Raw genomic sequence first — 21,772 nt, forward strand, 5'->3', positions numbered from 1 at the left:
TTTGATTGTTAAAAATGTCACTGACCTTCAATGAATACATTTTCACGCACAATATATATTTATAGTAATTTTCCATTTATAGTTGCTTTATTTTGGCCAGTGACCGTTATGAGTGTTCTGGTTTTTACCAGCCTCCAGATGCACACATCACACAACTCTATCTGCGGTGGTACCTGTGTGAGAGAGCAGGAAACAGCTCTGACACACTCCCACAGTTTTAACGCTCTGAAGATGAGTTGGATCACAAAGGGATTTCAGTGTGGTGGGTGTAAATGGCCGTTTCTCACCAATTTTTGCACTTCAGGTACTTTAGTTATTACAACTGGTCTGTTGTCTTTCCTCATTTTACATCTCTGTGAGGTTTAACAACACCACACTACAACTGGACTGAAATAAATAAATATGAAAATACATACAGTAAAATGTATTGTGCACATCTTTTTGCCTCATCTCCTTACCTTAAAGCATGTGATTTCTCTGCGTGAACTAGGCTATATCAATGCTTCTAAGAATCAAAGCCTAAAGGAAGTGAGTTGAGATAAGTTTGAACCATTTTCTCCGAAACAGATCATTCTGAGAGATGAGATAGAGAACATTCACAACCATGTGGTCAGTAACATCTGAAACGCCAAGTCAGAACAGCCAAACATGTAACTCAGAGGTTTGGGGTCAAGAACATTTCGCCCTAAAATTCATACATTTCGTCCTTTGAAAGGATGGGCTGAGAAACCTAGATTTTAAACATGCATTTAAGATATAAAAGTTTGTTTTCATTAACTTTGAAGTTATTTGACGAGATTATCAAAGATCCAAAGGTTTCCTTTTAAAATACTTGGCTACTTCTGAGAAAGTGTATGTGGAAAAACAACCACAAATTATGTAGCAACCAGTGTCTAAATTAAGTTAGTTAGGGTTAGGGTTTTAGAGGTTAAAAGTTTTATAGAGGGGCATTTTATGTTTTTATAAAGCCTTGGTTCTGGAAAAACTTATTTTGTGGTTATTATTAATATGGTGAATTGCAAGACACAATTTAGCAAACTTTTAAAAAAGAGTAGGCCTATACTTTAAAAGAATACTTAAAGGATTAGTTCACCCCCCAAAAAATGAAACTTCTTTCATAATTTACTCTCCCTAAAGTTGTTCCAAACATGTATGAATTTTTCTTCTTCTGCTGAACACAAAAGAAGATATTTTGAAGAATATCAAACAAACGGTCGATGGACCCCATTGACTAGTAGCCTATGGGGGGAAATTACTGGAAATTAATGGCTACCGTCAACTGTTGAATAAAAGCCTAAATTCAATACTTTCTTCATAAAGGGATCGAGTCTCTGCAGAAAAGTTGGATAAAACCACTTAGGCTAATTAATAGCCTATATGCTATGGATTAGTTTTACGATCTCTTTGTGAACTTTTTGAAGCGTTAAAGTCTGTTGCCTAACGTTAGCTGTCAATAGAGAGATTGAAAGCTCTCAGATTTCATCAAAAATATCTTAATTTGTGTTCCGAAAATGATTGAAAGTCGTGCGGGTTTGGAACGACATGAGGGTGAGAAATTATGACAGAATTTTCATTTTTGGGTGAACTAACCCTTTCAGAGTGCTTGTTGACTTTTGACAGGGGAGGTCCCACTATAAAACAATACATATTTTTCTAAAAGACTGGTATGACTGGAGTCTAATGTCAGTATTAATTGTTGTTTTTACAAAATACTTTTTATTTATTTTCTTTTAAATTCTTTTCTTTTTTTTTACATTTGTATTTGGGTCAGTGTAAAATAAAACATAGAAAGCAAATACATTATACAACATTTATTTGTGTAAAAAAATGTAAAATGCTTAATAATAATAATAAAATGACTGTGCACCTTTGCGTTCGATGTTGACCTGGAAAAACAACCTCTGCACACTGCTTCCGGGTCATTCGTTCTGCATGTTGCTGTTCTGTGTAGCCTGCAACACTTTTACAATTTTACGTTAAATACACTTCTTATAAACATGTCCCGGGGCTCTAGCGCGGGGTTTGACCGTCACATCACTATCTTTTCTCCGGAAGGAAGACTTTACCAAGTAGGTGAGTACGAAAGACTTTATTTGACTTGAAAAACAGCTAGTAAGTGCACAGTCATGTCGTCACAGTTCAGCTCATTCACTCACTCTTACAGCAGCGGCTTATTATGAAATGCTATTATTATTATTATTCTGTCATATAAAACTTATTTTAACTGAATGTGTGTGCGTGTGTGTCTTTTTATATATATATTTATATATAATCCGATAATTTAGTCTATTAGCTAACGTTAGACCGTTAGCACGAGCAGGGAGTGAATGATGGAGAATCGGCTCAATTATGGTTTTACATTTATTAATTTAATTGAACACATTTACAGATATCAATGTATCAGTGTCTTATAAATGTGTGTTAACTGCTCTGATGCAATAGTGATGTGCCTTGACATATTGTTTATGGCTCATTCTATACATATTTACCATGGCAACAGCAGTTTCCGCCAAGATAATGTTGTGTAAATTAAATGTTAATTAAATAACAAATAAAATAAATACATTTAGATCTCTAGGTCTTTTCTTGTAAATCATGTTCTTATATTATTACCAAAAGTTGTTTTGCATTTGTATTTTTCAACACGTTAAGGGCTTTCGTATCTATAAAAAAGAGCCTCATTGTGAAATACCATAAACCTCAAAATACTGTAGATACTACAGTTATTGTTTTAACTGCCAAAGCATGATGACTTTTTTTATATTTATTTCAAAGGTAAGAAGCTATTTTTATTTTATGTGCTTTATTTATTGTATAGCAGTTTGCCGTAATGCACCAAATTACTCTTTCACTTTGCTAGTAAATCGCATGCATCACATATACAACTTTCTAAATAACTCGATTTCTTTCTTACAGAATATGCATTCAAGGCCATAAACCAGGGCGGTCTGACATCAGTTGCTGTTCGAGGGAAAGACTGTGCTGTAGTCGTCACACAGAAAAAAGTCCCAGTAAGTCTGCTTTCATGTATCGTTTGTCCACCAAAATGGCTTGGCAGGGGGTGTCATGGCCACCCCACAAATAAACACATTCAAACAATAATTTGAATTGCTTTTAATTCAGTTTGTTTTGACCCGGAATGCCTTTTCTGTGGTGTAAACGTGCAGGATGTTTGGTGGGAAAGGGGACTTTTAATTAACTTTCTTATGATGCTGTTCTCTATTTTCCAGGACAAGCTGCTGGACTCTTCCACTGTCACTCATTTATTCAGAATCACAGAGAGCATTGGCTGCGTGATGTCAGGAATGACAGGTACAGATCTCATCCACATGGTCTCATCTCATTTCATGATGTCTGCTGGAATTGATGCACTCATCGTTGCCTTGTGTTTGTGTTCAGCTGACAGCAAGTCTCAGGTGCAGCGAGCTCGCTATGAGGCGGCCAACTGGAAGTACAAGTATGGCTATGAGATTCCGGTAGACATGCTTTGTAAAAGGATCGCTGATATCTCTCAGGTTTATACACAAAACGCAGAGATGAGGCCGCTCGGCTGCTGTAAGTAAACACTTTTCATCAATTATGTACACACACTTATAAAGTAGTTTAGAGTCCCCTTATTATGCGGTTTTAAAGATTCCTAATGTTGTTTTTGGAGGTCTCTTACTATAGGTTTACATCCATCCAAGGACAAAAAAAAAAAAAAAAAAAAAAACTTTAATTTTCTCATAATTTGCAGCATCAACTCTTTTCCCACAGTGTCTGAAACGGTCGATAAAGGATTCAGTCTCGAAACCCCTCCTTTCTGAGAGCCTACTCTTCTCTGATTGGTCAGACGGCACAGTCTGTTGTGATTGGTCAACCAATTTAATATAAAAATAAAAAGATTCTATCTTCCACCGATTTGCTCGCGTGACGGACACAGTCGAAGTACGTGCACAGATGCCACCTCTCACATGCATGCGATCGCGAATTCCGTTCTCTTTCACAGCTACGATTATGTCAAAAGGCACATCGTGTGGACTGGAGTATTCAATTCAAACAGAGTCTGTTATGTCTTACGCAAAACGGAAAAATATCCGTGCATTCATTCTTAAAGGGACAGCCGCGTCATAAACTGTTGCCATCCGTTTAATTACTGTTACTGTTATTAATTAATGTTACACTCACTGCTTTTGACTGAAACACTTTTTTAAAATCCTTGTTATGAATTAGGGATGTTAACCGATGACTGTTTGACCGATGGTTGACCGTATCAACGTTAACCGATAAAATTTGTCGGTATTCGGTAAAAAACAAAAAAAAAGTGATCTCTAAATTAGGCTATTATAGACAGTGGACTAAACGCTACTACTGTTAGCCGTCTCATTCCAAGATCTTTTTGTGTGAAGTGAACAAATCCCTCACTCTCAATTTTTCATAACTCGCCTGTTTGTACTTAATAAACCAATAAAAACATTTGGTGCGAGGTCACAGCGTTTAGGTTTGCGCGCTCACAAGGTTTGCGAAAAGTAAAGGCTACAGGCTAAAACACTCAAGGTTAGAGCCAGGGCAGATGACAGGATGAAGCGTGCAAAGAAAAGAAGTGTGTGGGACCATTTCACCAAAAAGAATGACACAGATGTAAGTTGCAACTTGTGTGATATAGTGCTTAAATACAGTAGTAGCACATCATCTATGATGTATCACCTGAAAATGCGACACCCACAACCCTCTTCGGAGCTGTAATTTTCTTAAATGAGCCACTGTTACGATTTCCTGATAAGTCTAGGGAAGGAATGAAACAGTAAATATGGATGGTGGTGAAATGAATGTGCAACAGCATGAAGCCACCCCGTCTCCAGACCCAGAGTTGTTTCACAATAACCACATAGTGATCTCATTCAAGAAAGTAGTTTTATTTACAAATTAGGCAAAAGAAAAAGAGAGGTATCAAATTCAGAAGGGGGTAGAGCCAAAACAACAAACATAATCAGTCTTACTCCTCATTAATCAAACTACCTAAACTAAAAGAAAACAAAACAAAAGTACAGCAACTCCCTTGCTAGCATAAACAGGAGAAAAAAGTATGATTCAAAATAAATGGCACCCACCTCCCTACTAACCCCACAAAATAAATAAATAAGTGATTAAGTAACAAGCTTCAAATAAACCAAGAGAAAATGATGCATTAAGTCAAACAATGGTTAACCATTAAAGGTAACACTCACTTCTGCCTTTAAAATCTCAATCAGGGAGTGAATCAGAAAGTGACTAAAAAGAGAAAACTACTTCACTAAGTAGTACACACAATATAAGGTAGAGATACACTGTTCACTACTGGCTTCAACAAAGTCTCAGGTCTGGGGTTGAAGACGGGACCTCATTGCTGCTGCACACAGTCAAGCCACCACCAACACAGCTCTGATGGTGTTTGCAGTTTAAATACTCCCAGCATCCAATCACAGCAGGCCATTGATTATCTGTACCAGGTGGAACCATTTCTCCTATGAAGAGAGACAGGGATAGAGAAAGAGAAAACCGCACAGCTGAACACCCACAAACAGAACCTTACGGCTCTGGACGTAACACCCCCGCCACCAAAGACTATAACCGCCCACTGGTTATAAGTCAACATACTAATTCACTAATCATCAAAACATATTAACTGTCTAAAGAATGAGTTCTGGACAGGGCATCAGCAATGATGTTGTCACTTCCTTTCTTGTGCCGGATATCAAGATGGTATTCCTGCACAATTAAAGACCACCGCATTAAACGTTGATTAGTGTTAGACATGCGAGTTAAGAACACCAATGGATTATGGTCTGTATAAACCAAAATAGGGCCATCACTTCCACCCAGATAAACTTCAAAATTTTGAAGGGCTAGTAACAAAGCTAGCGCTTCCTTCTCAATTACACTGTAATTTCGCTGACACTTAGTGAATTTCATTGAGAAAAAACTTAGTGATACTAATTATGTAAAAAATGTAATAAAATTGCATGCCTTGCTTTAAAGGATTAGTTCACATTCAAAAAAATTGTTCCTGATGATTTATTTACCCCGATGTCATCCAACATTCTTTCTTCAGTCGAAAAGAAATTAAGGTTTTTGAGGAAAACATTCCATGATTTTTCTACACAAAATGGACTTAAATGGCAACCATCTATCCCAATGTTCAAAACAAGGTTCAAATGTCCGTCTCAATGCAGCTTCAAAGTCTCTACACGATCCCAGTTGAGAAATAAGGGTCTTATCTAGCGAAACGATTGGTAAAAAAAATTCCTTCCCGGAATCTAAAAGCCAACGGGAGAAATGCTGGGCGTGGATCAAGCAGTGTTGGACGCCCCATTCACAACTAAATGTCGACAGGATTAACAAAAACACCTATTGCTTCGAAATAAATAATGACGGTTCTTTGTTCATAATGTATATTTGAACGTAAAATAAGACGATTAAAGGCAAGACGGAGGCTCACTGACATACTTTAAAGTATACTTCAGCATTTTGTTAATCGACGGCCTACTACCCCTGACTGAGTAACTTTACCCCACTCCTATCGCGGCTCTCCCGGTGTTAGTGTTATTCCACAAGATTTATGGATAAGCTGTTAGATTTATAATTATTAGATTATTTTCACATTTGACTTACCCTGCTGTGCATGAACATAGCTGTTCCTCAATTTGTATGTTTCCCATTTGAATGGTCAGCATATGAGGCGGCTGCTGCTTGCCCTGGGACCCATAGGCTTTAGCTTAAATGTTTAGGAATTATTCTCTAATCGGTTGCATATTATGTCGTGGATCTATCCATCGAATGCATACTGCGGTCCCTTTTGTCCTGCTCTCTCAGATATTTCACCTGTTCGCCAAAAATGACTACTTATCTCATTGGGAATGTCTGACACTGGTGCATACATACTGTAATAGACGTGCCAGGCGCGAAAGCTTGTCAGGCGTAGCAACTAGGGCTGGGCGATATAACGATATTATCGTATATCGACGATGTCTCCCAAGTATCGCGATGACGATTATAACATTCGTTTCTAGACGATAATCGTCGATATAAAAAAAATGACATAGCCTATATTTCACATAGCCCTATAGACATATTTATTCACATGCAATAATATGAATGAAATATTTCTTATAGTTAGGATTAGCATTAGGAATAGAAAATAGATTCTTCTTGATAGAATTCTAGATAGAAAGCGCAAGACGAAAGAACACTTCTGCACGCGCGATGTGTTCTGAGCTGCGCACTCAAACAACGAGCCGCCTCTCACATAATGCACGGACACATACACACAGAATTATATCTCACAATTATCCTTAGTTCATTTATAGAATCAAATAAACATGAATAAACATCCGAAGAATAGTTGTTTCAACCACAGAAAGACGTCAGTAGCCTACACACCTTTTTTTAAGTTCAAATATCCCCATAAACACAGTCGATTTTGTCTTTGGTGGAGAAAGAAAAATACTCGCTGCCACCATTAATGATGATCAAAAAACAAAGGAAAAAGAAAATAACTCACTGAACTTTTGTAACTTTAATTAACATTTTATAGGCTATGCCCGTTTTTCGGTGCTGACTGCTCTAACGGCAACATGAGTGTGTGTAGTCGAGACCTTATGCGTTCCCGGTAATACATTATCCTTACTTTCGTAATTGTGTTAAACATTTTTTCTGGATTTCTTGATCTTTAAATTATTTTTATTTCATTCATATGCTATTCGTTTTTATACAATTTTGTTTTGCAGACGAAAAAAAATAAACTATCCTGTTAATTTAGAAAAGCAGAGATATAGCCTACAAAACATGACCATTGTAATTAAAATTAAAATTACGTTATATTGCAAACGGATGAAGAAATTTCGTTGATTTGAATCTCTCATGCACGCATTCGGAGTTTATGTTGGCAGCTCCGTTACAGGCTATTGGAAGCGTTATACTTTTATATAAAAATAAATAGGCCAAGAAAATAATATCCATAACTTTTAATGACTTCTGTCTCTAAATAAATAAAGCTATCATTTTTATTTCGTAAATGGCGGTGACATTGGAACTCTATTAGACCAAAAAGGAGGAGGGGAAAACCTTTTTTCTCATGCAGAACGAAAAAAATTGCTTTTAATTCCTAATTTTAGACAAATAATAAATATAGTATAGTTTAAATACAAGTTTAAAAACAGCGCTACATATTAGGAAATTAAACTGATCATCATTAAATCAGGCGATAGGTAGGCGTACCGCCAAAAAAGAAAGAAAGAGAAACATCGGACCTTATGAAAAACAAATAGGCAAGACACTTGCTATAACATCAACATGCATTCTCCATTACAATCACCAGATTGTCTTCTGTTCAGTTCAGTTATATTTAATATTTCTCCTCGTGAAACGAAATCCGTTTCAAACACATGCGACAGAACAGTGTGGAAATGATTAGCAACACTAACATAACAGCAAAGCTAATGTTTTATGCTTGTTTAAGCTCAAACTAACCAAAGTAAAATATTTAACATTTCAATCATTCAATTAAACTAATTAAATAGCAGGCTATCATTAGATAAAGTGCAGCCAAACTCAACATGACTTTTTAACGGTGTATGTTGGTAGCGTTGTCTCCGGCGGGGCTTGGGTAGACGATATTATCGGATATCGTGATATTTTTTAAGGCGATTATCGATAAAATATTTTTTACATATCGCCCAGCCCTAGTAGCAACAGTAACTAACGAAGGGTCAATTGTTTGTCTTGTGCTGGTCTGCGACGCGCCACGCATTACGTAATCTATTATTATTATTATTATTTTTTAAATCGTGACCTTTCCAACGTGATGACGTAAATGCGTGGCGCGTCGCAGACCAGCACAAGACGAACAATTGTGGTTCAAAAGTATATACTATTTATTTATTTTATTTTTTTAAATGGCCAATCGTTTCGCTAGATAAGACCCTTATTTCTCGACTGGAATCGTGTAGAGACTTTGAAGCTGCATTGAGACAGACATTTGAACCTTCTTTTGAACATTGGGATAGATGGTTGCCATTTAAGTCCATTCTGTGTAGAAAAATCCTAGAATGTTTTCCTCAAAAACCTTAATTTCTTTTCGACTGAAGAAAGAAGGACATGGACATCTTGGATGACATCGGGGTGAGTAAATTATCAGCAAAACATTTTTTGAAAGTGAACGTCCTTTAATACAGAAGACGACTGTGTTATGATTGTAGTCAGCTTAAAAGGCATTTGTTTTTGAATACTGGGTTGACTAAAATGGGGGAATTTATTTTTTCAAGGTTCACATTTAATTCAGAGGGATTTTTTCTCTTCTAGACCTATTAAACTGTCTACCGCAGTCAAAAAAGAACGTAACACAAAACAGTAAACTACAATCAAAATGCACATATCGAATCGAAATTTGATTCAAAATCGAGAATTGTGACCTCAAGAATCGATTCGAATCTAATTGTGAAGTACCAAAAGATTCCCACCCCTAACAAATACTGTAATATATCATAAAAAAAAAACAAGAATGGTCCTTTTTTATTTCATGGTGACTTTAACATTGCATGTTGGCTGTTTATGCTCATATTTGTACACTGCAAATGTCCTTTAAGTTTTGTGTATTGTTTCTGTTCCAGGCATGATTGTGATTGGTCTGGATGAGGAGCTGGGGCCGCAGGTGTACAAGTGTGACCCAGCAGGTTATTACTGTGGGTTCAAGGCCACGGCAGCAGGAGTCAAGCAGACAGAGGCTACAAGCTTCCTGGAGAAAAAAGTCAAGAAGAAACTCGATTGGACCTTTGCGCAGACAGTTGAGGTACATCAGAACAGGCTACAATTCCAGACGACGTTTCTATACAGCTTTAGCGGAATTGATTCCAGCTGCTAACATTGCCCACACAAACTTATTTAATTTTAGCAGTATGCTGCAGGTAAAAATATTATTTTTGTGCTTTAAACATCAGGTTTCAGCAAATTTTAACCTTTTTTTTTTCAATGGGGAAGTAAGCTATTTTCTGTGAATGTGCCGAGACTTCCGATCCATTTGCCATTTGGAAATAACGGGAAGAGTAACAAAATGCACTAAATGGTAAAATAATTTGGTTTATAATTTATAAACATTGTTTATAATTATAAACATTGTTTATAATTATTATTATAAAATAATATAATAAGTAAAAATTGCACAAGTTTTGCAATATCAAGCACCATAACAGACGGGTTTTTTTCAGCTAAAATAACTGGAAGTGGATGAGACCGGAAGCCTCGACACAATGAAGTTGATTTTTTTTATTTGATCTATTAATGTCAGTGCATTAGATGACAAAAAAAGTAAACTTTTAAAAAAAAATTGTAATTACATTTAACCATCTGGTCTCACGGTGGTTTTTAGCAGATCTGTGTCTCTTGTCACTATAAGCACAATTTCTTTGGAATGGAAATATCAACTTCCTCTAAACTAGCTTTGCTCAATAATGTAGTTAAATATGTTACCGAAAGGTTTGGTTACAGTATATATGCTTGCTTCCTGATTTATTGCACAATTTATTTGTAAATAGGGGAATTATGGTCATTTTTGTACTTTGAAATGTATGGGAAATAAAGTAATGGTTATATCAACAATGTGCTCTTTAAAAAATGACATAAAATTAAAAATTTTATTTAAATAAAGTGTGCTGTACTGTTATGTATCTTGTATTCATCCTAAAGCCAAAAACTTTTTACAATCAATACTTTTATTCATCAAGGATGAATTTGATCAAAAGTTACAGTAAAGACATTTATAATGTTACAAAAGATTATATTTCAAATGAATGCTGTTCTTTTGAACTTTCTACAAAAAAATTGTACACAACTGTTTTCAACATTGATAATGATAATGAATGTTTTTTGAGCATAAAATCCGCATATTAGAATTATTTCTGAAGGATCATGTGACACTGAAGACTGGAGTAATGATGCTGAAAATTCAGCTTTGATCACAGGAATGAATTGCATTTTGAAATATATTAAAATAGAAAACAGTTATTTTAAATTGTCATAATATTTCACAATATTACTGTTTTTGGTATTTTTAATCAAATAAATGCAGCCTTGGTGAGCAAAAGAGACTTTAAAAAACTTTAACAATCTTACTGATCCAAAACCTTTGACTGGTAGTGTATATAAATCAAACATTTTCATCCACAGACGGCGGTCACATGTTTATCAACTGTGCTGGCAATCGATTTCAAGCCTTCTGAGCTGGAGGTAGGCGTCGTCACAGCAGAGGATCCGAAATTCAGGTGGGTGCAAGAAGAGCCGTATTCTTTTACACTGAGAGAGTCTCTGTTCTACAGGAAATCAATTCTAGAAAGGCAGTTGTTCGCTTCAGTACTGATATTCGTCAAGTGATGCAACATGCCTCGTATATGTCTGATGCATATTCTAACACTGAGCATATTTTTCGTGGTTGTGACGCCTAAAAGGACTTGCTCTGTTTCAGGATTCTGTCCGAGTCAGAATTGGACACTCATTTGGTCTGTCTGTCTGAGAGGGACTGAGATCTCCAGGCTGCTGCTGCTCACAGTGTTCAAGATACGTAGGATCCCATTCAGATCTTTTGTTCTTATGTAAATTCCCCGTTCCATTAAATACATTTTGAGAAAAAATATTTGTACGATTCCAGCGCTCTTCCTTTCTGTTTTTCTTCTGGCGTATCTGAACCAGTGAGCGTTTAGCTAGGGGAATCCCCGACCCGCACATCTTTCATTTTCGCTGCATCCAGTGTTTTCCCAGGCTGATTTGACAACAGGGAAATCGTTTACAGGCGTGCTTCTCGCTTCGTGGAATTATCTGTGAACTTTGAGCGTCTTAAGTGTACTAAAAGTCGCTTAGGGCTGACTGGAGAAGATCACGCAACGAAAGTCAAACGCATGTTTATTCACACTCCTGATCATCTGACTCGCTTCAACTTTGCAGTGTGACTGGAAGTTTGAACAAATTGAGGGGTTTTTTTTGGTAATTTTCCATAGAATTCCTATAGTAAATCTGGTCCACAAATACATGCTTGAAAAAAGGAAGATTCGAAAATCTGTTAAAGGTATCATGAAGCTTTTACAGAATTCATTAATCCTGGTTAATGGTAATTTCTACATGTACTTATATATTTTTTACATTTGAAGTTATAATTAGAAATGAACAATAGTTGATGTATTATTAACAAATAGGAATTAATATTAACCTATGGAATTGTTGTGCATTGTTAGTTCATGAAACTATATATATATATATATATATATATATATATACACAGAGATACACGTGTGTATATATATATATATATATATATACACACACAGACAGACACACACACACAGATACACACATATATATTATACACACACACGCGCACATATATACATACATATATATAAAACGGTCATGAGACACTGAAGACTGGAGTAATGGCTGCTGAAAATCCAGATCCAAAGGAATAAACTACATTTTAAAATTACATGTTTTAAATTGAAATATTCCTAAATATTTTTACTGTACTTTGAATAAAACAATTGCAGCTTTAAGAGCTTAAGATACATATTTCAAAACAGTTAAAGTGTGTATAGGTTTTTACCATGTTACAGTATTGTGGATGAGTATGTCATATTGAAATCTTTCCAAATTATTGTAATAGCTCCTGTGATATTATCAGGAGAACAAAACAATGGAATTTCCCTTAAAATCTAAATCCCTAGCTTATCCGTCTCCAGAAACATGATTAATGCCTTGATAAAAAGAGCTATGACTCTGAATTAGGTGGCCGTCTGAGTAATCCATAAATTACACTGACCAATTGTTTGTTTTATGGATGGTCTGTTAATATAGTCACATAATGAAATCCTGGTGTGGAATACGTAATGATTCTGAACTTCGCACCTTTAGCGGTCAGGTGTTCATTTCTCTTTCTTGTGAGGAACTTCACACTTAAGCATGAGTCAGTTAGACATGACTCCATTTCAGCAGACCCAAGGAATTTTATTCAAAATACAGTGACGCATCTAACGTGACTCATGTGTTCCAGAAAGGAAACAATAGCAGTTACAGTACACTGTCGAGGGCTTTTTTTCTGAATTACCACTATGTGCTGGAATGTGATGTTCTTTCACAAGTTTCGCAACTCGAGAAAATTTCCAGGCCTTCTGGACATTCAATTACAAGAAACACCCAAACTCAGAATTCATTTCTTTTCTTTTTTAATGTAAAAAATATTTTCACAGTGCAATACATAGATTATAAACATTACTGACAAGCGTTTCATTTGACTTGTTTACAAATATAAAAATATATCTCTCTATATATATATATATACACAAAATATACATGTTTTCCCAACTCTTTGGCTTCAAAAACATTGGTAAATGTTGTGGTCCAGCTGGGGTTCTTTCCACCACCGCGATCACGTCTCTTGAGGGCAGGGGGAGCAGCTCTTTACCACGTTGTGGAGTCCCACCAAGGGACCGGCGTCCTGGGATAGTGCACAGCCCGGCACAGACCTTGAGACAGCACCTACAGCCTTAGCTGCTTTGCATTATGGGAAATGTTGTCCTGATAGCCAGACTATCTCCCACAGAACTGGATGTCGTCATACATCTATATATATTAAAAAAAAGATACATGTATAAATATAAATAACAGTTTATCAAATGACTTCCACGCAATATCACATGAATAACAACATCAAGATGGAATGGCGTTTTGGAAGAAAACTTACACAGTCATCATCAGACGAAAGCTCCTCTTCGCTCTCCTCCGACTCGCTCTCCGGCATCGGCCTGAGCTCTTGGGCCGTCCGGCTGTAAAGCTGCCTCTGGATCTCGCTGTTGTGTCTGCCGAAGGTCAGGTGGTACGGCGTGTATCCGCCGTAGGTGAGACTGTTGACATCAGCTCCCAAAGCAATGAGCGTGTGCACCAGTTCCAGGTTCTGCATGTCCACGGCCAAATGAAGCGACGTCCGGCCGCTGCACTGCTCCTGAACGCGAGTAAAACCACGGTCAGCATTCAAGCAAGTCATTTATGTGGCTGGAACGTATTATAAAAAGAAAAATTGGTGTAGAAATGTCAAGCAACGTACCTTTGCGTTTACATCCGCCCCAAGCTGGACCAGGCTTTCCACCATTGAGAGGTAATTGTGAACGGCTGCTATGTGGATACATGCATGTCCTGTGATAAAAAAAGAAGGATGATACTTTAAAAACTGTGCTTCAAAAGGTCACAAGCTCAAATGTTCAGAGGGGTCTTTGACTTACCGCTGTAGTTTGGGAAGGTGAGAACGGAGCGCAGATGCTGAGTCTGAATCTGAGTGAGTACTGAGAAGCAAGCCAGCGACCCTCTTCTGCAGGCGATGTGGAGGGCCGTGTTTCCACTTTGATCGACCAGTCGTGGATCACAGCCGGCCTTTAGCAGTCGGTCCACCATGTGTGGCTGTTCTGTGATGACGGCGAGATGCAGTGCAGTCTACGGATGGTAATTGTAAGTTAGTTTTTTTTTTTTTTTTTTTTTTGAATTGTTCAAGTGAGTATTTCTTCAGGGAGGTTCAATTACCTGTCTTTGGTTGTTCTGTCTGTTCAGGAACGGGTCATTCTGACACTGTTTGATGATCTGGATGGCATACTCTTCCGCCTCGTGAATGATGGCAAGGTGAAGATACCTGGAAAATAATGTGGGAGGGATTTTTTTTTAGAAAATATTTTAAGAACACTCTGACAGGATGTGGTTTAGAAAGACACACAGTAAAAGCAGGCGGTCGTTTCGCAAGAATGGAGTTTTTAAGGTTATTTCCAACCAGTGTGGCTCCACACATCTGATGCATTCTATGCACTTGGCCGCGCGCCAGGGACTTTCCTGCCTGCGCACTTTGTTTCTCAAGCTCCGCCCACTTTGGGCGCTGCTCCAAAAAGCGATATTTGTTTACTTCCGCACTTTAGCGATATCTCTCAAGTTAAACTATTTGCATAACTTCTTTAAACAAATTTCAAAAAGTTATTTAGAATTTGTTGTCGCCTGCTTACAATTATAACTGCAGAATCAAAATTGCTCAGTTGGTCCCAACAGGATTTTTTTTTAAATTCTATATATAGCCTATATATATAAAGCAAAGATAATTTAATAATACATGCATTTTGTTTTTAATTGAACTTCGTTTTATTTAATGAAATCAATTGACCCTCCAAACTGAAGTAAATGTTTGGTGAATTGTCGTTGCATGTAACTTAATGGGTTAATTTATGCACGCTCTTTTATCCCTAGAAAAGCTCGCACTGCATTATTAATATTTTAAGTTAAACTTACGTGTCTCCGTCCTCTGTGACTTCTTCTGTCCAAGGTTCACACATCCCCTTTGGATTTGCACTTGCGTTTGGCAAAGACAAATTCTCCATTTCCTCCACAATTTTCCTATACTCGTCCTCCTTTAGCGAATCCACGCCGCTATCGACGCGATCCTCGCAGGGTTGCATTTTCCTGCTTTTCGTATCCATTTCTTCAAGATCACAATCCATATAATTGATTCTGGGATCTCTGTGTACATCCATCGCGACGTTTGTTTGCTTGTTTGCTTGCTCGCTCTCAGTCAGAACTGAAGTGTGCCGAAAGGGCGGCGCTTTTATATCCGCTTCAATGCTCATCGGGGGATTTCCATCCGCAACTTATCTTTACTTTACTCTGAAAAGGGGAACTCGTGGCGGGCTTTTATTTACAGAATTTCCCTCAAGATGACTCCGCGAAGTAAGAATGAAAATCTGTATTTTCCTATTACACATTCAAATGTACCTGGTTCGCAGTATAAGCCAAACGCAAGGGTAAATGAATGACAAGAGAACATGAATGAAAGGCATGTGGAAGGGGGCTATTAATAATGCAGGAAATGCAGCTGGAAATAGCACTTGATATAAAAATAATGTGGATTTGTTTATTTTTTTGTATAGGCTATACGTAGGCATAGGTATAGTGACCCCAAAAATGATTATATTATAAAACCATATGGTTTTATAATTTTTTACATAATGTAAATATATAACTTGTTAAACAAAGCTTTATATATGTATATATATATATATATATATATATACAAATTATTATTATATATTATTAATTTATATATATATATTATACACACACAAGCAAACATGTGGGAACTGACAAGGGGAACTGACTTTATTATATCCACTAAAAATCACCTCGACAAATTCTCAAAATCTGAGAAACGTTGGAATTTTTATTTTTTTTTTTCAGATGTAAGGTGTCTAGAGTTCAGATCAAGGCAGGCTTGGTTCCTCTTGCAAAAAATTGTATTTATCTAAATTCCGCAAAAAAACTTTGACATTAGTTGTTTGCTTGCAGAATGTAAAGTTCTTAATAGTGCAACGTGTTCCACTAAATGCTGAAACCTTTTCAGAATTAATAATGTGAAGAGGGTAAGGGCTGAGTCAGTTTAAGGTAACTGAAGTGAAACATCCCACATGGAAGCCCCCTCAATGTTCCACATGATTCAGGTTTGGGGGTCCACGATATTCCCCTGCACTTTTTTTTTTCAGGGCTCCCCCTTCAAATTTTCTAGCGGCAACCTTGTTTCATGTCTTTTTAGTATTTTCCATGACAACATTAATGTAGTGTCCCTAACACTACACTGTAAAAAAAAAAAAAAAAAAAAAATTCAATAAGTTATGATAACATGTTTTTCCATCGATTTAACTCATCGAAATAAGCTAAGCAATTTTCAACTTTTATTATTGTTTTATTATTTAAACTTGTATTACAAGATTCAACACATTTTTGAAGTAGCCATATGTTTAATAGGCTTAAATTAAGTTGAAATTACTTAAACATCCAAGTTGATTGTAGTTAAATTTAAAGCAGCAATTTTTTTATGGTGAAATATAATGTAATAAATCACCTACTAAGACTAAGTTATCCTCGATTGCATGATTCAAAACATGCATTCGTCTTCTGCATGAACTGCAGTATCTGTCTGGTTTCATATCCACCTCTTCAAACAGAGCAAGAGGTGGACAGGCCCCCAAAAAATGGAAACCCCAGGTAAATAAAACTTAGTGATCCTGTCTACAGCGCTTTTCTTCACCTGATGTTTGCACTGGAACTGAAGCTCTGTTTGCATAAAGGAGGGGCTATAACTATAGCAACCGTTTCTACCAACAGCGCTTATGTCACCATGGCGATACCGTGACATGCGTCAAGATGGATGTCATGATCACGTCTAGTCGTGTCTCGCTGCTTTGTCACGAAGCAATTGAAATGCATCATTGAAATGATGCTTATGAAGTTCAGTTTGAGTTCAGGGAAAGGACATTCGCAGAAAGTACTAGAACATTCCCTGAATTGTTGCGCGTGCATGTTTGAACTTGAATAATGTCCCAAGAGGACAATTTGGCTACATTCCTTTTTATATATTCCATAGCTTCTACTGAATGTACGGTACATACGATGTAGAATTATTTACTGCTTTAACCTTGTTGTCTCTTCATGCTGCAAAGGATTTAGTTCTGTTCTGAATGGAGGGAGTTTTGGGAGGTCCTGGCTCTAATTTGTAACCCTGTGTGGGACGACAGTTTGACCCACTATATTCTTAGTCTGACAAGGCTTTAAAGAGCAGAGCGTGGGCTGCATGTGTTAATCTGTGGGGTAGACCTGTTCTTAGCCTGAACAGTGAGTCATCCAGCTTCTGTTCACGGTGGTATTCGGGGTGTCTCCGAGACTCTCCAAATTACGCAAGGCCACGAATAAACAAAAAGCAAGAATCCTTCAAATGTTTAAGAATACGCATACAAGGAAAACCCTTAAACCATTTGTTCCAGAACCTGATTTTCTAGTTTGCCTTCCCCTAACAACCAACAATGTTGTGTTACTAATGGTAACTAGTTATGTCACATCATTGATTTTTGAGGAATGCAGAATGTTAAGTTATGGTGCTCTTTCACACTATCAGCTGACTCTTTTTTTTTAGCATTTTTAAAATATAAATTTTAGTGTGGGCTAAGAGGAAACCACCCCTATTTCTTCCCACTATGGGAAGGGAGACATTATGTTTTTTGGGTGAAAAAGGTATGGTAACATTTACATTTTAGTGTCCTTTTTACATATCTTGCATGTACTTCGTAAATTATGCATAATTACATGCAACTATTTTACAGTCCTGTTCCCAATGTACATATTATGTACTTATTATAGTAATTGCAATAACTAGGTACTAACCCTGAACTTAACCCTAAACCTAACCTTTAAGGTAGGGTAGGGTAATAACGTAGGGTAATTTTCGGAGAGTCTAGCAATAGCAAGTTAGTTTTGCAAGCATAAGATCCCAGCCTTCCTTCAGAGCGTCTTCAAAGCCACACCTTTAAAAAAACATAAACGCACACAGCAGGGACCAAAGAAAAGCGTCCCGAGAGACGCCGTTAAAATACCTCACGTCTCAAAAAACATAACATTACAATAACAATGAACATAACTTAAATAGTTCTAACATGTACCATCTGACTGCTGTAGATTAATTTCGGCGTTGATAGTGTTAGCGCATATTACTAGTCTTGTGGTGAACATTTAATCCGAGCAAGTTAATACACAGAAAAAATTGTTTGCCGTGGTAATCTTTCATCAAAATCTGAAAAGTTACTTTCGGTCTGGAATGGCGTTCCTTTTCTGATGACGTAGGTTTGACGGCTTGGGTTGAAAGCGCTTAACCACTCCCCTCAAACCGTTAGTCTGCTTTGAGCAGAGATGGAGAGGAGGAGCGCTAAAGTAAAACCCTACCCTCTGTTCAATTTTCCCTTTCACGGTCCTTCGCCTTCCACAGAGGATACAAATAAATCCATTTAGACCACTTAACTTAGTGATTTTCAAAGCTATCAGGATGTGAAGAGACTTCAACCAGCATAACAAAAATATTTCTGGAACCAATTGCTTACCCTTAACCCATAGTTACCCTATATTACCCAATACTTTAGTAAACATTGTATACATTTTAAAATATTGCTGATTACTAACAAAGCAATAAATGGTTTAGCTCCGCAGTACTTGAGCGAGCTCTTAACGCATTATAGTCCTTCACGTCTATTGCACTCTCAAAATTCTGGCAAGTTAATAATACCTAGAATATCAAAATCGACTGCTGGCGGTAGATCCTTTTCCTATTTAGCACCAAAACTTTGGAACAGTCTTCCTAACATTGTCCGGGAAGCAGACACAATCTGTCAGTTCAAAGCTAAAGACACCTCTCTTTGACCTAGCATACACATAACACATTATAGACTTCTATAATGCAATGTTAGGCTGCATAGATTAGATCAGCCGGAACTGGGAACACCTTCCATTAATCCTGATGTACTCTTTACATCATAAGAAGAATGGCATCTACGCTAATTTTAGTGTCTTTGTTTATCCCGAGGTTTTCCCGCAGCCTGCCGGATCCAGGCCGTATCCAGATCTGACGAAGGACCTTCGCCTGGACCCGATGACAACGCAGTGCTGAAGTGCCAACTAGCCTCTCCCCTGTGAAGGAGTACTTTACCACTCTACAGATAAAGCGTTGTGTGAAAATTCGGTTTCGCGTATCTACTCCGAAGTGATAAAATTCTGTTTCAAAATGTTAAGGCCAGACAAGTAGTTTGTTAAGGCTTGGTTTGTAGGGAATTACAAACCTGCGCACATATATTCAAATGCGCATAACTATAGAATTAATTCTCAATGCGCACGTGAGGGTCATCAACGTTTCTCACAGGTTCGCGTTTAAAGTCTGTGTAGAGAGAACGATGTCGTCTTAGCGGCGTCTAATTTAATAACTAATGATCCTTGCGATGGAAGTGAATCAATCAAAACTAACTTTAGCTGGAAAATATCTTTATTCAAGAACCGCTATAAAGACAAAACAATCTCTGTTACCTTAAATTATCCGTTTATCACTGTAAAGCCGCTTTGAAACAATCTACATTGTTAAAAGCGCTGTATAAATGAAGATGACTTGACTTTAGGTAACACTAAAAGTACACGTTAAGTGCACATACTGTAAAATAAAGTGCAAACCCTAATCCTAACCCTAGTACCTAGTACTTGTTGACTACATGTAGTTAATTCATATTATGCATTATAAACGCCTTAAAATAAAGTGTAACTATTAGGCTATTATTATTATAATGCACACTGAGTTATAATTTGAATTTGAAAATGTAAATCAATTCCATTTGTTTTTCATTCAACTTTTATGTTGACTTTTCTCTGTTTAAATTTTTTTTAAATCCTAAAGCTTTCTGTTTATTTGTTCAATTTATATTTTTGGACACTGTGTATTCTTTTTTTTATTCTATGCAGTTAACAGTTCAAGGCAATGTGTCATTCTTTCATAATGGACAGTAGTTTCCTGTAAGTCTGATGATGCAAAATTGACTTATATGCCATTCATGACGTCACAAATTCTGATCTACTCTGTTTTTTTTAGTATTCTCTGTACAGCGTTACATAACACAACAAAACCCAGTGGCCTTTTCCACACTTTACGCCTGTCATACGTCTACATTTGAGTCAGCAAGACCAGATCGTATGATTGACGTATCATATGATACAAAAGGCTTCACATATGTCTACTGTTATTATGATTATACAGTAAATGATGTATTGTGGAAAGATCACAGTACAAGATAATCACAGTATCTTGCTACATGAATTAAATCAATTTAAAATGTCATCAGAAGCTTTGCAGTGGTTTAGGTCTTATTTGGGCGGGAGACAGCAATGTGTCAGAGTCAAAGGGGTAAGTCACCTCTGCAAGCCAACAACATGGGAGTACTGCAAGGGTCTGTACTTGCCCCTTTGCTGTTCACAATGTATATAACTGACCTACCAAAATGCTGTCCGGGTGTAAACTGTCAGATGTATGCAGACGACACTGTGGTCCATGTTTCCACTAAAACACCCAGTCTGGCAGGTGAACACCTGATAAAAGCATTAAAGAATATCTCTAACTGGCTCGAGTTAATCTATCGCTAAATGTTAAGAAAACAGTTTCCATGTGTTTCTCTATACGAAATAGGCTGGTAAGCGATATTTTTGAGATAAAAAATGAAGCAATAGAAGCAGTAAATGAAGTCAAGTATCCTTGGGATTATTGTGGATAAAAATTTAAAATTTGATAATCATGTTAAGTACATCTGCAAGAAGGTCAAACCAAATATAAATTGTTTTCGTTTTATAAGAAGGGATTTGTCCTCACACTGCAAAACTATACATGCATGCAATGATATTTTCACATCTATCATATTGCGTCACATCATGGTCACAAGTCTCTCCAAATAAATTAATACCTATTCTCTCACTCTACAAACGGGCAATAACGTCTTCTTGGCTTTGACAGTTTTATTGATTTTTATTATACAATACATTTTATTTAATAAAAATATATTTTTATTGGTTCACAAATGTCTAAATAATCATGTTTCACCGCTGTTTACTAAATTAGTCAGTAGACGCCAAAGCTGTCATGGGGCGAACACACAAGCCACTATCAGAGGTTTTGTCCCAAAGTGCAAGACCTCCTTTGGTCAGTCTGCTTTCTCTGTAAAGTGGCCAAAACTCTGGAATGCTTTGCCTACTGATTTAAAACTAGAGACCGATGGCAAAGCTTTTAACAGAGGACTTAAACAATGGCTAAAAACCAAACAGCAGTGCTCGCATGAATAACCTACTATAATGATACTCTCTTACTCTTATAATTTATGTATGCAATTGGTTTTTTCTTTTCTCT

At 36.9% G+C, this 21,772-nt stretch overlaps 2 protein-coding genes across 3 annotated transcripts; one reads left to right on the forward strand and one right to left on the reverse strand.

Moving 5' to 3' along the window:
• The first annotated feature begins 1,873 nt into the window (after positions 1-1,873).
• psma6b (proteasome 20S subunit alpha 6b) lies at positions 1,874-11,641 on the forward strand. 2 transcript variants are annotated; one of them, XM_079583680.1, is made up of 7 exons: positions 1,874-2,073; positions 2,917-3,011; positions 3,231-3,312; positions 3,400-3,555; positions 9,627-9,805; positions 11,179-11,273; positions 11,474-11,641. In XM_079583680.1, exons 1-7 carry the CDS (start codon positions 1,998-2,000, stop codon positions 11,529-11,531), a joined length of 741 nt encoding a protein of 246 aa, XP_079439806.1. In that variant the 5' UTR covers positions 1,874-1,997; the 3' UTR covers positions 11,532-11,641. The 2 variants fall into 2 exon arrangements, with proteins under 2 accessions (XP_079439806.1, XP_079439807.1); XM_079583681.1 differs by having other exon boundaries at positions 1,932-2,069.
• A 1,557-nt stretch (positions 11,642-13,198) lies between these two features.
• nfkbiaa (nuclear factor of kappa light polypeptide gene enhancer in B-cells inhibitor, alpha a) lies at positions 13,199-15,626 on the reverse strand. Its single transcript, XM_079639210.1, has 6 exons — positions 15,316-15,626; positions 14,569-14,674; positions 14,274-14,481; positions 14,099-14,187; positions 13,739-13,996; positions 13,199-13,617 (listed from the first exon to the last, which is right to left on the reverse strand). The coding sequence occupies exons 1-6, from the start codon at positions 15,555-15,557 to the stop codon at positions 13,585-13,587; spliced, it is 936 nt and encodes a 311-aa protein (XP_079495336.1). The 5' UTR covers positions 15,558-15,626; the 3' UTR covers positions 13,199-13,584.
• Between the last annotated feature and the right edge of the window lie 6,146 nt (positions 15,627-21,772).

This window comes from Phoxinus phoxinus, assembly GCF_949152265.1.
Source record: "Phoxinus phoxinus genome assembly, chromosome: 16".
NCBI classification, from domain to species: Eukaryota; Metazoa; Chordata; class Actinopteri; order Cypriniformes; family Leuciscidae; genus Phoxinus; species Phoxinus phoxinus.

Bases quoted from the DNA above. Each gene is read 5' to 3' on its own strand.
- psma6b (XM_079583680.1), top strand. From the start codon at position 1,998: ATGTCCCGGGGCTCTAGCGCGGGGTTTGACCGTCACATCACTATCTTT. The intron at 2,074-2,916 runs GTGAGTACGAAA...TCTTTCTTACAG, and splicing joins AGGAAGACTTTACCAAGTAG to AATATGCATTCAAGGCCATA. The intron at 3,313-3,399 runs GTACAGATCTCA...GTTTGTGTTCAG, and splicing joins CGTGATGTCAGGAATGACAG to CTGACAGCAAGTCTCAGGTG.
- nfkbiaa (XM_079639210.1), bottom strand. From the start codon at position 15,557: ATGGATGTACACAGAGATCCCAGAATCAATTATATGGATTGTGATCTT. The intron at 14,188-14,273 runs GTAAGTCAAAGA...TTTTTATCACAG, and splicing joins CACCTTCCCAAACTACAGCG to GACATGCATGTATCCACATA. The intron at 13,618-13,738 runs GTAAGTTTTCTT...TAATATATATAG, and splicing joins TTTCGTCTGATGATGACTGT to ATGTATGACGACATCCAGTT.